General features: G+C 43.8%; 1 protein-coding gene across 1 annotated transcript in view; it reads left to right on the plus strand.

Moving 5' to 3' along the window:
* Nucleotides 1-17,577, plus strand: part of NOC3L (NOC3 like DNA replication regulator) — an 80,973-nt gene that overhangs the window by 36,895 nt on the left and 26,501 nt on the right. The window contains exons 15-17 of the mRNA XM_056530234.1: nucleotides 5,163-5,226; nucleotides 8,088-8,159; nucleotides 14,447-14,628. Of these exons, the coding sequence (XP_056386209.1) occupies nucleotides 5,163-5,226; nucleotides 8,088-8,159; nucleotides 14,447-14,628 (318 nt within the window). The remainder of the gene's footprint in view (nucleotides 1-5,162; nucleotides 5,227-8,087; nucleotides 8,160-14,446; nucleotides 14,629-17,577) is intronic.

Below are 17,577 nucleotides of genomic sequence, written 5' to 3' on the forward strand. Positions count from 1 at the left end.
TCGAAGAAATACTTTATTTTATGATAGACCGCTGTTCTCTTTGGCAGTATTACACAAGGTAACACTATCTAGATCACGGTTTCCCAACCAGGGTGCCTCCAGCTGTTTCAAAACTACAACCCCCAGCATGCCTGGACAGCCGAAGGCTGTCCAGGCATGCTGGGAGTTGTAGTTTTGAAACAGCTGGAGGCACCCTGGTTGGGAAACAGTGATCTAGGGTCTGTGACCGTAAATTTTTTTCAGCATTTAAATGGGCACTGTTAGATATCAAAACTTTTGATATGTTGTAAATAGAGATGAGCGAACTTACAGTAAATTCGATTCGTCACGAACTTCTCCGCTCGGCAGTTGATGACTTTTCCTGCGTAAATTAGTTCAGCCTTCAGGTGCTCCGGTGGGCTGGAAAAGGTGGATACAGTCCTAGGAAAGAGTCTACTAGTACTGTATCCACCTTTTCCAGCCCACCGGAGCACCTGAAAGCTGAACTAATTTATGCAGGAAAAGTTATCAACTGCCGAGCGGAGAAGTTCGTGACGAATCGAATTTACTGTAAGTTCGCTCATCTCTAGTTGTAAAGCATGCCAAACCAATTGGTTTTGCAATTGCTTTCATTAGAAAATTTTCAGTATTTCAAACAACTGCCCCCCCCCCTGCTGCTTGGACACATACTAGTCCTGCTGTGTCCATGCATCATCACCTATGTCATGGACACACTTCCTTGATTGACAGCTATGAGCGCAGGGCTCACCAGCTGGAGGAAAAATCCTCCCCACTGTCAGCTTGTGTCCAGCTACTGTCAGTGAGGACAAGCTGGGAGTTGTAGTTTTGGTTATGCTAGGGGAGATGTGAGCAGACAGCATACTGAGGGAGGGGGCGGAGACCTGCACAATGAGGCCACACCCCCTTCCTTAGAGAAGAATTCTGACTAGTGAGCTAAATTAAAAGTGTAATAAAAATATTAATAAAGGTGCTAGACACACAAAAAATGTATGTACATGGTTAGGATTAGGTACTGAGTGATATATTAAAAAAAAAAAATGTTGTTGGATCTGACGGGTACGCTTTAAAGCATAACTCCATATTCTTTCCGGCGGCGGGATATCTGTTTAACCTCTTAACCCCTTAACGACGCAGGACGTATATTTACGTCCTGCGCCGGCTCCCGCGATATGAAGCGGGATCGCACCACGATCCCGCATCATATCGCGTTGGTCCCGGCGCTCATCAACGGCCGGAACCCGCGGCTAATACCACACATCGCCGATCGCGGCGATGTGCGGTATTAACCCTTTAGAAGCGGCGGTCAAAGCTGACCACCGCTTCTAAAGTGAAACTGAAAGTGACCCGGCTGCTCAGTCGGGCTGTTCGGGACCGCCGCGGTGAAATCGTGGCGTCCCGAACAGCTGACCGGACACCGAGAGGGCCCTTACCTGCCTCTTCGGTGTCCGATCGGCGAATGACTGCTCCGTGCCTGAGATCCAGGCAGGAGCAGTCAAGCGCCGATAACATTGATCACAGGCGTGTTAATACACGCCTGTGATCTGTGTAAAAGATCAGTGTGTGCAGTGTTATAGGTCCCTATGGGACCTATGACACTGCAAAAAAATTAAAAAGTATTAATAAAGGTCATTTAACCCCTTCCCTAATAAAAGTTTGAATCACCTCCCTTTTCCCATAAAAAAAAAGTGTAAAAAAAAAATAAACATGTGTTATCGCCGCGTGCGTAAATGTCCGAACTATAAAAGTATATCAATAATTAAACTGCACGGTCAATGGCGTACGCGCAAAAAAATTCCTAAATCCAAAAAAAGCGTATTTTGGTCACTTTTTATACCATTAAAAAATGAATAAAAAGTGATCAAAAAGTCAGATCAAAACAAAAATCATACCGATAAAAACTTCAGATCACGGCGCAAAAAATAAGTCCTCATACCGCCCTGTACGTGGAAAAATAAAAATGTTATAGGGGTCAGAAGATGACATTTTTAAACGTATACATTTTCCTGCATGTAGTTATGATTTTTTCCAGAAGTGCGACAAAATCAAACCTATATAAGTAGGGTATCATTTTAACCGTATGGACCTACAGAATAATAAGGTGTAATTTTTACCGAAATAATAATAACCACTGCGTAGAAACTGAAGCCCCCAAAAGTTACAAAATGGCGTTTTTTCTTTGATGATGTCGCACAATGATTTTTTTTTCCGTTTCGCCGTGCATTTTTGGGTAAAATGACTAATGTCACTGCAAAGTAGAATTGGTGACGCAAAAAATAAGCCATAATATGGATTTTTAGGTGGAAAATTGAAAGGGTTATGATTTTTAAAAGGTAAGGAGGAAAAAACGAAAGTGCAAAAAACGGAAAAACCCTGAGTCCTTAAGGGGTTAAGGACGGACCCATTTTTTACCTTATTCACCAGGCTTTTTTTTATTTTTTATTTTACATGTCTCTTTAAATGGTAATAACTTTACAACGTTTTTTCTGAGCGGCACGTTTCGGATATTTTTTTTCGTGACATATTGTACGTTATATACGTGGTTCATTTTTGTTGATACATGCAGCATTTTTTGTGAAAAACTCCAAAATATTTAGAAAAACTAAAATTTCTGGAGTTTAAAATATATATTTTTTTTTTATGGTGTACACTGCAGTAAAAGTGATGTTATATTTATTCTGTGGGTCAGTATGATTATGGTGATACCCATTCTATATAGCTTTCTATGTTCTTTTTCCTTTTCTTAGCAAAATTCTTTTTCTGCCATTCATTTTCCAACAGCCGTAACTCTTATTTTTGTCTGACTCCATTGAGTGAGGGCTTATTTTTTTTGCTGAATGAGCTGTACTTTTTATTGGTATCATTTATGCAATACTTGCTACCTTTTGATCTTTTTTATTCCGCTATTTGTACCAAAGTTGGTGAATTTTGTGCTTTTTGGTTTTTTTACGGCGTTCACCGTACGGGATAACTTACATTATAGTTTTATAGTACATGTCATTACAGGTGTGGCAATACCTATTATGATTTGTGTTTTTCATCTTTTTTGGTGATAATACAGGGCTTTTATTGGGAAAGGGGCATTTTTTTAAATTCTTTTACACTTCACATTTGTACTGCAGCACAGTGTGACCCGGTCAGCTGCACACAGTACAACCTGTGCGATCCAGCCGGTGGCTAGATCTCACAGGCTTCCGTAGCAGGCAGACAAAAGGTCATGAACTGACCTCCTGCTGCCATAGCAACATACGAAGACCCGCGATTGTATCGCAGCGCTGCCGTTGGTGAACAGGGGGAGCTCTCTGTCAACACCATAGATGCGTGATCAGGATTGATCACAGCATCTATGGGGTTAATGCTGCGGCGGGACTCCGGCTGTGATTGACAGTCGGGTCCTGCCGCCGATCTCCTGCGTTACTCGTGGCAGTGCAGGAGATTGCTAGGATGTATCATACATGTGCAAACGTGTCGGGTGCTGGGACGTATGCATACATCCTATAGTGGGAAGGGGTTAAATCTCCTGGCAACTTCATAACCCGAGACTACAGCAAATGGGCCATAGACTTGCATGGGACTTCAGGCTTATCTGTTTTCTAATGGAAAGCTGAACCATCATCATAAGTGTGCACAAGTAACAGTTATCCAGGACAACAGTGAACAATACAATCTTCTTGCTTTATTAGGTAATCCACATAACAGTGACAACAGCACAGAACTACTGACGCGTTTCCCACTACATGCACTTAGTCATAAAATTCTATAACTAAGTGCCGGACCAGGATGCCTGCTGAAACCATTCAGCCCCCCCATGTGTGCGATTGCCGTAAATCGGTGATCAATTCAGATTGGCGATTTGCGGTGATTCCGGATCAGTTGGTGACCTGGAAAAAAAGGGTGATAGGTGCCGTCCGGCACCTATCATCCTTTAGCAGCAGGAGTGAGGTGGCACTCCTGCTGTGGGGATGTTCCTAATGGCACCCGCTCTGCCCCTGTTCCGGAGGATGAGAGCAGGTGCCGGGAGTATGTACCTGAGGCTGGGGCCCCCGATCCCCAGGAGCGGAGTCAGTGGCGGCGGCAGGAGAATCCGGCTTGCGCAGCAGCAGGAGGTAAGGCTGGTCTCTTGCTGTTCTCCTGCACAAAAGGGCATGCTGGGAGTTGTTGTTATGCAATAGCAGAAGGAACAACTACAACTCCCAGCATGCCCTTTGATAGTTTGTGCCCACTGGGGGTTGTAGTTATACAACAGCTGGAGGCACATTTTTCTATGTAAAAGTGTACCTCCAGCTGTTGCATAACTACAATCCCCAGCATGCACAAACTACCAAAGGGCATGCTGGGAGTTACAGTAGTGTGCCTCCAGCTGTTGCATAACTACAATTCCAAAGTAGTTCGCCTGAAGAGCACTTTACATCCACACATGGGATATTTCCATACTCAGAAGAAATGGGGTTACACATTTTGAGGGGCATTTACTCCGATTTTTCATTTACACATCCGACTTTAAAAGTTGTCAAACACCTGTTGAGTATTAAGGCTCACTGGACCCCTTGTTACGTGCCTTAAGGGGTGTAGTTTCCAAAATAGTATGCCATTTGTTTTTGTTTTTTTGTCTTTTTTGCTGTCATGGCACCATAGGGGCTTCCTAAATGGGACATGCAGCGCCCCCCCCCCCCCTCCCAAGAAAACCTTTTCAACAATCTGCTTTCTAAAAACCAAATGTGGCTTCTTCTCTTCTGAGCATTGTAGTGCACCCGCAGTGCACTTCCACACATCCACACATGGGGTATTTCCATACTCAGAAGAAATGGGGTTATAAATTTTGGGGGACATTTTCTCCTATTACCCCCTATAAAAATGTTAAACTTGGGGAGAAAAACTGCATTTAAGTGAGAAAGAAAATTAATTTACACATCCGACTTTACTGAAAAGTTGTCAAGCACCTGTGGTGTGTTAAGGCTCACTGTACCCCTTATTACGTGCCATGAGGGGTGTAGTTTCCAAAATAGTATGCCATGTTGTTGTTTTTTTTGCTGTTGTGGCACTATAGGGGCTTCCTAAATGCGACATGCCACCCAAAAACCATTTCAGCAAAAGTTTGAACAGTTTTCTTATATTTGTCACAATGTCTTAAAATTTGCTATAAAGAAGGTGTGTTTCTCCTTCAGGAACTCAACTACAGAGAGGGTCTTCACTGTGTGCAAACAGCATTCAATATACTTTCTGGCCAAGGTAAGACAACTTTATATCTTATGTATACAATTGATATGTGGATGGTCTAGAACAGGCATAGGTAACCTTCAGCACTGCAGATGTTTTGGACTACATCTCCCATGATGCTTTGTCAGCATTTTGGCTGAAAGAGCATCATGGAAGATGTAGTCCAAAACATCTGCAGTACCGAAGGTTGCCTATGCCTGGTCTAGAAGCTCCAAAAAATAATTAAAATGCATTTTACAAATGTTCCATTCCAGAGGATAAGATATTATTACTTTATAAAGCACCGTTTCATAGCAAGTATGCCCTGGGGAGGGAAAAGGTACTATAGTGAAACTTTGTTTTGAGGAGAGGTGTAAAATAATTAAATTTTTTTTAGTCTCGAGAAGAGACATTTAAGGGGGATATGATCAACTTATTTACCTATATATAGCCCATACAAAAAATATGGGTAAACCCCCTCAAAATACAAGGGGAAATTCCTCCATCTGGAGAAGAAAAGGTTTAGTCTCCAGGGCAACAAGCCTTCTTTACGTTAAGAATTGTGGCACAGTCTACCTCAATCACTGGTCACAGCAAAAACAGTTGAAGGCTTCAAAACAGTCTTAGATATAGAAAAAAAATTCAAGCTAAATAATGTCATTGTAAAGATATAGAATTCTTGCTGCCCACATCCCCTCCCCTTCACCCATCTACTCCCCTTCTTGGTTAAAGGGGTTATCCAGGGAAAAATATCCTTTATCCACAGGATCACAGGGGATTTAAAGGGGTACTCCGCTCTAAACATCGTATCCCCTTCCACGTTTGTGACGTCACGCCACACCCCCTCCATTCACGTCTATGGCAGTCACGCCTCCTCCCATAGAGGTGAATGGAGGGGGTGTGGCGGCCGGCATCGCCAGTCATCTGGCACAGAGCGAAGTTTGCTCCGTGCACCTATGGGGGTGCCGCAGCAGAGATCACGGGGGTCCCCAGCAGCGGGACCCCCGCGATCTAACATCTTATCGCCTATCCTTTGGATAGGGGATAAGATGTTTACAGCGGAGTAGCCTTTTAACTATTGGGCCCCCTGCAATCTCCTTCGATCGGAGCCTTGGATTTCAGAGAGAGCCTGTAGGCTACATGCACTCTGTTCTATGGTAGCAAATAGCAACCCCTTTAAACTTGATTGATTGTTGGGACAACCAGCACACATGCATACACAATGAACAAAGCCAGCAGCAGATGACTCTGTACCTTGTATAGTGGCTGTGCCTGGTTACAGCTCCTATTTGCTTCAATGGGAACTGAGCTGCATTTATCCAGGACAGCCCCTATACAAGGTACAGAGTCATCTGCATATAGGGGACTGTGACTATATATATATATATATATGGAAGTGCTGCTTTTCCTCTTTTACTGCTATATATATATATATCAGTAAAAGAGGAAAAGCAGCACTTCCAGACAATCGAATAATAGGTGCACGCCAGTCTATGGGGTCCCGGTCACGGCCCAACACACATCCAAAACAGCAAGGCGACTGCGGCACACAAATTTGTGAAAAATAAAATTGTGTTTATTCCATGAACAAGAGCAACATTTCAGTGTTCTCACAACACAACATTGAGAATGGTGTTGTGAGAACACCGAAACGTCGCTCTTGTTCATGGAATAAACACAGTTTTATTTTTTCACAAATTTGTGTGCCGCAGTCGCCTTGCTGTTTTGTATATATGTATATATATATATATATATATATATATATATGTGTATATATATATATGTGTATATATATATATATATGTGTGTGTGTATATATATATATGTGTGTGTATATATATAATATATATATATATATATATATATGTGTGTATATATATATATAAAAAAAAAATTTTTTTTTAAACCAGCTGGTGCCAAAAAGTTAAACAGATTTGTAAATTACTTCTATAAAAAAAAAATCTTAATCCTTCCAGTACTTATTAGCTGCTGTATACTACAGAGGAAATTCTTTTCTTTTTGGATTTTTTGTCTGTCCACATTGCTCTATGCTGACACCTCTGTCTATTTTAGGAACTGTCCAGAGGAGCATATGTTTGCTATGGGGATTTTCTCCTGCTCTGGACAGTTCCTAGAGAAAATAAAGCGAGAAACACAGGTGTGCTCCTAGTGCAGGGGGTTTAAGATGGCAATATTCTTTGCAATAAAATGGAAGGCTTACCAGAGAGGGTTGTGCTGAGGGCACAACACCTAAGATGGCGTGTAGAATCGCAATGGAGGTGAGCAAGCTGTGGTGTCCTGTCCGAGTGATTCCAGGTCAGCCAGTTCAAAATGCAGAAATGGGAGTGAACTATGTCACATAAAAACAAGGACTTTCTTCTTAGCACTTCTCCTCCTGAAATGATGCTTCAGCAGCACTCCGTTGTAGTAATAAAATCGACCACTAATAAAGAACTACACATTTTATTACTACCACGGAGTGCTGCTGAAGCATCATTTCAGGAGGAGAAGCGCTAATAAAGTCCTGGACAGTTCCTGACATGGACAGAGGTGTCAGCAGAGAGCACTGTGGACAGACAGAGAACAACTTCCTCTGTAGTATACAGCTGCTTATAAGTACTGAAAGGATTAAAACATTTTTAATAGAAGTAATTTCCAAATCTGTTTTTGGCACCAGTTGATTTAAAAAATATTTTTTTTCCACTGGAGTACCCCTTTAAGGTGTTAAGCACCCCCAGATGGTTGACCTCTACTGAAGGTTCACTTTTAAAGGGGTTCATGATAATTTCTGACAGTACTGTATGGATGATTGTTTTTGGAACCATTATACTTGTTTACAAAGGAAACTCAACTAATTTCATGACATAATTATTATTTTTTTTTTTTTTAAACAGGTGATGTCCTCAATATTGACCCCTTAAGCTTCTACACTCACCTTTACAAAACCCTGTTTGGACTAAGTGCAGGTAATTCAGTATTTCTAATGTTGCGTTGTAACCTATATTACTCCCTGTCCTTACTTGTCCTTTTAGAGCAGTAAATCATATCTTCAGACCTAATGGGAAAAGGAAGTGTCAGTTTGTATTTAGATGGGACTTTACATGTATTGCTGCATAGAAGATTACTGGGCCTGATTAAGCCATGTATTGTAAATCTCTATATGCCATGACAACATGAGGTCATCAGAGGCTCTGTAAAGCTGTCCAGACAGGGCAGTAATACAGCGGGTAAAGAGTTGTGTTTGAGTTTTGCGTATATGACATGTAATCCCAGAAGATAGTCTTGGCGGAAGCTGTAGAGGAAGTGTAGAAAACATAGATGTGCGTATGACATCCTTAGTCAGGGCTGGTTATAGATATATTACTGGCAGAAACATAAGAGCTGCTTTATAGAGCTCAGCTTATCCGGCAAATACAGTGGTCCCTCAACATACGATGGTAATCCGTTCCAAACGGACCATCGTTTGTTGAAACCATCGTATGTTGAGGGATCCATGCAATGTAAAGTATAGGACAGTGGTCTACAACCTGCGGACCTCCAGATGTTGCAAAACTACAACACCCAGCATGCCCGGACAGCCATTGGCTGTCCGGGCATACTGGGTGTTGTAGTTTTGCAACATCTGGAGGTCCGCAGGTTGTAGACCACTGTTAGAGGAAGTTGTACTCACCTGTCCCCGCCGCTCCGCACCATCACCGCTCGTCACCGCTGCCCGGGATATCACTGTCGTCGCATCCCCGAGGTATCCTTGACGCTCCGGCAAGGCCTCTGCTTCCCCGGCATCCGCGCTCTCCGTCGCCGCCATCACTTTGCTACGCACGTCGCTCCTATTGGATGACGGGACGGCGTGCGCAGCGGCGTGATGACGTCGATGGAGAGGATCCCGAAGAGGACCAGCAGGAGCCCTGAGGACAGGTAAGTGATTGTCAGCAAAGGGCACGGGGCACATTATGTGGCTATCCGGCGGCAGCTGAAGCAGTCTGCGCTGCCGGATAGCCGTTTATGCGATGGCCCCGACATACAAAAGCATTGTGTGTTGATGCTGCCTTCAACATGCGATGGCCCCTGAGAGGTCATCGCATGTTGAAATTATCGTATGTTGGGGCCATCGTAGGTCGAGGGGTCACTGTACAGTGGTCCCTCAACTTACAATGTCCTCAGGTTACAATATTTTAAACATACAATGCTCTTCTCTGGATCACTACTCAGTATCCAATGCTACAGACAGTCAACAACCACTGGACATTTCACTGTAAAACACCTGTATTAGTTCAAGCAGTGATAAGGTGTCTAGTGGCTCCTCTTTAGTACAGTGTGGTACTACATGCACCTAACTGCTCTATGAGCTGCTTTTTAGGACACCAGGTGAGGGTGACTACATTTTATTTTCTGAGATATTGTATATACTGTTCAGGGACCTAAAGAAGCTCCTGTCATCTACATACAAAGTGATTTACAGCTTCCAACAAATCTTTGACTGAAATGTATACATTATTGGTCTCCGTATATAGTCTATTCAACATACAATGGTCACCATGGAACCAATTAATATTGTACCTGACGGAAGCACTTTATAGCCTGCTGAGCTTTCTCGTTCTATAAGAGTAGATGTGACCGATTCTGACTGGAGAAGAGGGCCGAGGAGTGGGCTCAGCAGTTATGAGAGGGTAAGGGGGCATCAGAAGTAGTACTGGAATTGTAACCCATTCCCTGCTTCTCAGGAAGACGCACTTATATCACTTGTACCTCTACATATTACCAGCTGTAAATCCATGGAGCTCATCACACCATGACTTATCTCGTGACACCCACTGATCACTAGAACGCAGGTCAGTTGTCCTCGTAGTGCATGCCCAGTCATTTCTCCATTTACTGTCTGTAGGGTTTCCAAACAGCTGAATCCAGTGCTCGGCAATGTTTGTAAGTTCCAAAGAGAATACTGAGAAGGTTGAGCACATGTTGCCGTCTCATTCACTTTAGGGAGTTCTGTTTTTGTGAACAAAATTGGGGTCACAGTGATGAGACCCCCCCCCCCCCCCCACTAATCGGCTATTTATTTTCTGTGGAAGTAAAAAGGCTGCCCCCAGGTATGACAGTGTGAAATCCTGACAGGCTCCCTTGTTGCTAAGAACTATGTTTTAGGGTAGGGTCACACGTGCCATATTTTGCTGCATATTTTGCTACCCATTAAAGTCGATGGGACGCAAAATCTGCTTCGTATTTTGTTGCCTATTGACTTAAATGGGTAGGGAAATACTCGGCAGTGCACCCTTACTCTTAACCGCTGCAGTTACACTGAGTAAAGTGGAAAGTGGTCTTGCTAGTTTTCTTTTCCCACTCGGCTCAGCTTGGTTTATTGGTTCCTTCCTATTTGTTTGTATAGCTAGATCGGTCAGTCAAGCTTCTCAGACTCTTTCCCCGATGCCATCACTTTGTTTCAAAATTTTTTATCTAAAATGCTGCATTTCAGAATAAAGCATTGTTTGTCATGTGTAAACGTACCTTAACCCCTTAACGACCAGGGACGTATATGGCCGGCTCCCGATCTTTGAAGAACGCTCAGAAGCGATAGCAACCGGGACCCACGGCGAATACCGGACATCGCCGATCGGGCTGATGTCTGGTATTAACCCTTTAGACACCACGATCAAAGTTGATTGCGTCATCTAAAACGGGAGAAATTCATACTGGCTAGCTCAGCGGAGCTGTTTGGGACCGCCGCTGTGAAATCATGGCATTCCAAGCAGCTGATAGGACAGCGGGAGGTGCATTACCTTGTTCCCGGCTGTCCGATCGGTGTTTGATTGCTCCAAGCCTGAAATCCAGGCTTGAGGAATCAAGCGCATAATACATTGATCAATGCATTTCTATGGCAATGCATTGAACAGTGCCTGCAATCAGTGTATGCAATGTTATAGCCCCTAGAGGGGGCTATAACACTGCATAAAAAAAAAGTAAAAAATAAATAAAATTAAAATTAGAATCACTCCCTTTTCCCATTTAAAAAAAAATAAAAATAAAACTGTGTAAATAAAAATAAACATATATGGTATCGCTGCGTGCGCAAATGTCCGAACTATAAAAATAGATTGTTAATTAAACTGCATGGTCACTTTTTATACCATAAAAAATGAATAAAAAGCGATCAAAAAGTCCAACCAAAACATTGATACTGATAAAAACTTCAGATCACGGCACAAAAAATGAGCCCTCATACTGCCCCGTACGCGGAAAAATAAAAACGTTATAGGGGTCAGAAGAGGACAATTTAAACATATTAATTTTCCTGCATGTAGTTATTTTTTTCCAGTACATCAAAATCAAACCTATATAAGTAGGGTATCATTTTAATCATATGGACGTAAAGAATAAAGATAAGGTGTCATTTTTACTGAAAAATGTACTGCGTAGAAACGGAAGGCCCCCAAAATTTACAAAATGGCGTTTTTTCGTCAATTTTGTTGCACAATGATTTTTGTTTTACGTTTCACAGTAGATTTTTGGGTAAAATGACTGATGTCATTACAAAGTAGAATTGGTGGTGCAAAAAAAGCCATCATATGGAATTTTATGTGCAAAATTGAAAGCGTTATGATTTTTATAAGGTGTTGAGGAAAAAATAAAAATGCAAAAACTGAAAAATGTTTTTAACGGTATGTTCACACTACGGAATTCCGCAAGCAGAGATTCCATCTGGCAGCCGCGGCTAAAATCCTTCGGCATTAGGACTGCGAAGCCCTGCACCATCGCCATTGACAGTAATGCAGTGTCCATGGATCAATTTGTTCTGATATTCCTCAGTGTGTACAGGTTTGTGGAAGACTCATTCACACCAATGCAAAGGTTCACTCCGCAAAATTCCGAGCGTGATTTAATGCTGCTGGTGGTGGAAAGATGAAGGAATGTTCAAAAATGGTTTGTGGGTACAATTTTCATTGTGAACACCTTTCTGCTACATTCTACAAAATGTTTCTAAAGCATTTTATGCTGGGACACCAATAAGATGGACTGTGCGTATCTTACAAGACATGTCTGTCTATGAGCGCTCTCACAGAAACTGATTGGCCAGAAGCTCTGTGCACTGGGCCTCCCTTTCCGACACTAATGCTCTAAGCCAGTGTTTCCCAACCAAGGTGCCTTCAGCTGTTGCAAAGCGACAACTCCCAGCAGGCCCGGACAGCCGCAGGCTGTCCGGGCATGCTGGGAGTTGTCGTTTTGCAACAGCTGGAGGCACCCTGGTTGGGAAGCACTGCTCTAAGCTGAAGGGGGGGGGCTTGTCCTGGTGTCCATCTCCCTCTAATACTGATGTTACACCACTGTGCATTTTACTAGTCCTGTAGGCCATAAACAGGAGCCTGCTCTCTAGAAGTCTGTGCTTTCTCTTCCCGTACACACGGTTTCTTGGCATATTTATCTGGGATTTCCCATTTGCTTAGCCTGGTTACTTTAACTCAAGATCCCTTGGATGCCAAAGGAATATAGCAGAGCCGTTTCTCATGACCTTTCCCTTCAGTAAGATCCCACAAGTGATGGTTATATCCTCTATCATGCCCTCTTTTTTTTTTGCCTGCGGACGTACATCTGATGCTGTGAATCTTATCCAGGGTACTGTATGTCATGTCTGCACAGCGATAGCATAAAGCAAGCGAGACATGCACTGTTCTGCTGAGCTCCTCTGTCCTTCACTAGTCCGGACTGTAATAAAACTTCTATAATACTGTGTCCGAGGAGGCTGCAACATTACAACACTGCTCATCTTGTTCCCCAGAACAGAATGTACTGTGTTTACATTCAGGAGGGAGACGCTAAAAAAAAAAAGTAACATTATAAAACTTGTCTGGGACTTCTCTTCTTAATGTTTGCTGTGTTCTGTGTGATCTTCGTGTAAGCCTTTATAACTGGAATATAGATTTTTGCTTCTGCAAAGTTACATGTTTTTTTGTGTGTAGATATTACTAGAGATGAGCGAACTTAAAGTAAATTTGATTCGTCACAAACTTCTCGGCTCGGCAGTTGATGACTTATCCTGCATAAATGAGTTCAGGTGCTCCGGTGGGCTGGAGACTCTTTCCTAGGACTGTATCCACCTTTTCCAGCCCAACCGGAGCACCTGAAGGCTGAACTAATTTATGCAGGATAAGTCATCAACTGCCGAGCCGAGAAGTTCGTGAAGAATCGAATTTACTGTAAGTTCGCTCATCTCTAGATATTTCAAAGCAGCTATGCGTATTCCCATCCAAAGTGAACACAAACCGTATGCCCATTGTACCCCCTGCCCGTCCACTGCCTATTGTCTGGTGCCTCCTCTTGAAAAGATTAAAACTTTTCTATTATTATTATATATATATATATATATATATATATATATTTTTTATGCTTTTGTTTAAAATGCCTCTTATAGCTGCAGAAATATTCCGATTATAACCTGCAGTGGTGTACAGGACTTCATATTGCTGAAAGTCATCCCACCAACCATAAGAAAAGAAGCAGCTCCCGTCTGCTCACGTCTATGAGAACACTCCAACCCATTGGTTTTCCAAAGTAACGTTTTGTTATGTGGAGCAGGACACTTGTCAAATTGCAATGTAGTCTTCAGACTAGGGTCCAGATTTTTATAGGAAATTTCTATTGTGTTTATTTTTGAAGCGGACCCATATATGAGGTTTTACCGCTAACGACGCAGATTCTGGAGAGACCACAGAAGATTAGGATCGATATCTGGGATCTCCATTTTTGGGGGAACCATTGAAAATTCAGGTTCACATGACTGGATGCTGTGCAACCTTTACAGCTGTTCTAGTACATTCCAGTGAAGGGCACAGTGCCGTACAGCTGTGTATACAATGCCAGCACCACTCGCCACATCTTCAGTGAATGTTTTAGTCATATAACCACTGGACAATACCCAGTTTCCATGGAAATCCAGAAACTTCTTTTAAAGCAGTGCTTCCCAACCAGGGTGCCTCCAGCTGTTGAAAAACTACAACTTCCAGCATGCCTGGACAGCCAAAGGCTGTCCGGGCATGCTGGGAGTTGTAGTTTTGCAACAGCTGGAGGCACCCTGGTTGGGAAGCACTGCTTTAAAGTGTTATACATAGAAAGGAAGTGTCCAGAATGCTAGTTAAACATGTTGCCTACTGCACATGACATAAGATTACGTGAGAGGACAATGGAATGCTCTGTGATCTAGTGAGATGTAATTATTTTTTGCTTTGAGATGTGTATTCCTATATGAATTCCTCTCTTCTTCCAGGATCTACAAATGATGATACAGTGATTGCCCTTCAGTGTCTGGAAGTGATGCTCACCAAGCGCAGGAAGCAAGTGTCCCCACAGAGGGCGCTGGCATTTATAAAGAGACTTTCTACATTGGCACTGCAAGTCCTACCCAATTCATGCATTGGCATCCTGTCCACCAACAGAGGACTCCTGCAAGTAAGTCATCCTGACAACAGACATTCTCAGCAAGTTGGGCTATCATGTGACATCTGTGCTAACTGCCTGGTAGTGTTGGTTTTATTGTATTTATGTACACAGGAGTTACATTTGCTTCCTTATAAAGATGCAACATTGAAAAAATGGGTCAGCTTACCCCCAACACGACCACCACCTATTAGCGATATTTCACCTTCAAGGAAATCCCATTGCACATTGAGATACTGTGCTGCCGCTACATAGGAGAGACTCCACATATAAGTCTTAGTAATGCAATACTAGAAGAACTCCGTTGCTGGTCATACCAATTGTAGGTAAAACCACAGGAAAAAGTGTTGTACAACACAACATTGCACCTATTCCAGGTTTTTACATAAAAATTACATTTGGCACAAACCCCATTTGGGTGCGGGGGGGGGGGGGGGGTTGTCGGGGGTAATTTTTACCTCTATCATGCCTATACTTTGAACATAATTTGTGCTATTTTCTGCAACAGTTTTCATGTTTTTTTTTTTTTCATGTTTTCATGCCAAGTTTGTGTTGTGGAAAATCCCCCATAGAGTGTCCTTAATGGGGTCTGTGGCTGATTTTCTGCATCAGAAACTCCGCTACTGAAAATCTGACTCGGAGAGCCCTTTCCTCAGAGTACCTCCTATGATCTTGTTAAATGTAATAATCCTCCCAGTTCACTGCCCCCATCATGATAAGCCACCCCCTGCCTTTATTTTTATTATTTTTTTAGTTTTCTACATTGATATTGCTCTGAATTTTCTGTTCAGTCTCAGTCAGATTCACAAACTGGGAAGGGGCGTTCCCCAGCAGGCGTGACATCATCAGAAGCCATACAGGGGAGAACTTCCGTCCTCACTCTGCTACACACAGCCTAGAGCAGTTTAGTGAGCGTGTGAGATGAGCTCTGGTTGGATAAGGCTGCACACACCCCCCTCAGCATTTCCTGATTTTGGACTTCTGCCAGGCCAGCAGGAGTACAAAGTCTGTGCAAAAGATGGGGGGAAAAGGTGCTCTGGACAAGTAGGGAGACACCTAGTGGCAGCTTTTTGAAACCCAAATAAAACATAGAAAATGTAATTTGTTTAAATAAAGTACATTATAAAGATTTGTTATTTACCATAATGCAGGGGTCTCAAACTCAAATTATCTGGGCGCCAAGGGAGGTAGTGGCTGGGTGAGGCTGGGCCGCATGCGCCCCTCACATATAATGGAACCATCATGCGCCCCTCACATATAATGGACCCATCGTGCGCCCCTTCACATATAATGGACCCATCGTGCGCCCCTTCACATATAATGGACCCATCGTGCGCCCCTTCACATATAATGGACCTATCGTGCGCCCCTTCACATATAATGGACCCATCGTGCGCCCCTTCACATATAATGGACCCATCGTGCGCCCCTTCACATATAATGGACCCATCATGCGCCCCTTCACATATAATGCACCCCTTCACATGTAATGCTCCCATCATGCGCATTGGGCGCATTAGGTAGGCAGCAGTTTCCCCACATTAGGTAGCACAGTTTCCCCACATTAGGTAGCCGTAGCACAGTTTCCCCACATTAGGTAGCTGTAGCACAATTTCCCCACATTAGGTAGCCGTAGCACAGTTTGGCCACATTAGGTAGCCTTAGCACAGTTTCCCCACATTAGGTAGCCGTAGCACAGTTTGGCCACATTAGGTAGCCTTAGCACAGTTTCCCCACATTAGGTAGCCGTAGCACAGTTTCCCCACATTAGGTAGCCTTTGCACAGATTCCCCACATTAGGTAGCCGTAGCACAGTTTCCCCACATTAGGTAGCCGTAGCACAGTTTGGCCACATTAGGTAGCCTTAGCACAGTTTCCCCACATTAGGTAGCCGTAGCACAGATTCCCCACATTAGGTAGCCTTAGTAACGGTTTCCCCACATTAGGTAGTCTTAGCACAGATTCCCCACCTGGACAGCGCTACTTACATCTGCCTGCAGGGACATCCTGGCTGAGGTGTGCGCTATAAGTGACGTCATCGCACGCACTGCGCAGAACGTCGACATCCCTGCACGGCACTTGCGATGACATCACTCACCACGCGCACCTCCACCAGGAAGTCCCCGCAGGCAGATGTAAGTAACAGTTTAGTTGACGGGGCAAGACTGGTTGCCCCGTCATATGTGCTTTGGGTCCCATGTAGCAGTGTTTGCCAAAGTGTGTGAAATCTTCCAGCATTTAGCCCTGCTTGTCCGAAGCAGGGCAAAATGCTTGAAGAAATCACCTGCCATGCAGTTCCAGGTGTCGGCCAATACAAATTCCAGATCCCTGGTGCGGGCCGCAAAATTTCGTTCCGCGGGCCGGGAGTTTGAGAGAGTGCCCATTTAAGGGTGTATTCACACATACAGTGGTCCCTCAACATACGATGGTAATTCGTTCCAGACGAGCCATCGTTTGTCGAATCCATCGTATGTTGAGGGATTCGTGCAGTGTAAATTATAGGAAGCTGTACTCGCCTGTCCCCGCCGCTCGCGATGGTGTCCCTGCCGCTCCCGATGGTGACCCCGGTCCTCCACTGGGCTCTCCTGGTCATCTCCAGTCCTCTGCTGTCTTCTCCGGTCCTCCACTGTCTTCCGCAAGGCCTTACTGGGCCTGCGTAGCGGCATCATTACGCCGCTGCGTACGCCATTCCTATTGGATGACGTGCGCAGCAGCGTATTGACGTCACCGGAGAGGGCCGAGAAGACACCGGAAGACCAGCGCTGGTCCCGGAGGGCACCCTGGAGCATCATGGAGGGGTAAGTAATACTTACCGCACCACACGGGGAACATTAAGCTGCTATCCGGCAGCAGCTTAAACATTTTGCGCTGCCGGATAGCACTTAATGCGATGGCCCCGACATAAAAAAGCATCGTATGTCGATGTTGTCATCGACATGCGATGGCCTCTGAGAGGCCATT

The sequence above is a fragment of the Hyla sarda genome, chromosome 7 (assembly GCF_029499605.1).
Source record: "Hyla sarda isolate aHylSar1 chromosome 7, aHylSar1.hap1, whole genome shotgun sequence".
In the NCBI taxonomy this organism is placed as follows: domain Eukaryota; kingdom Metazoa; phylum Chordata; class Amphibia; order Anura; family Hylidae; genus Hyla; species Hyla sarda.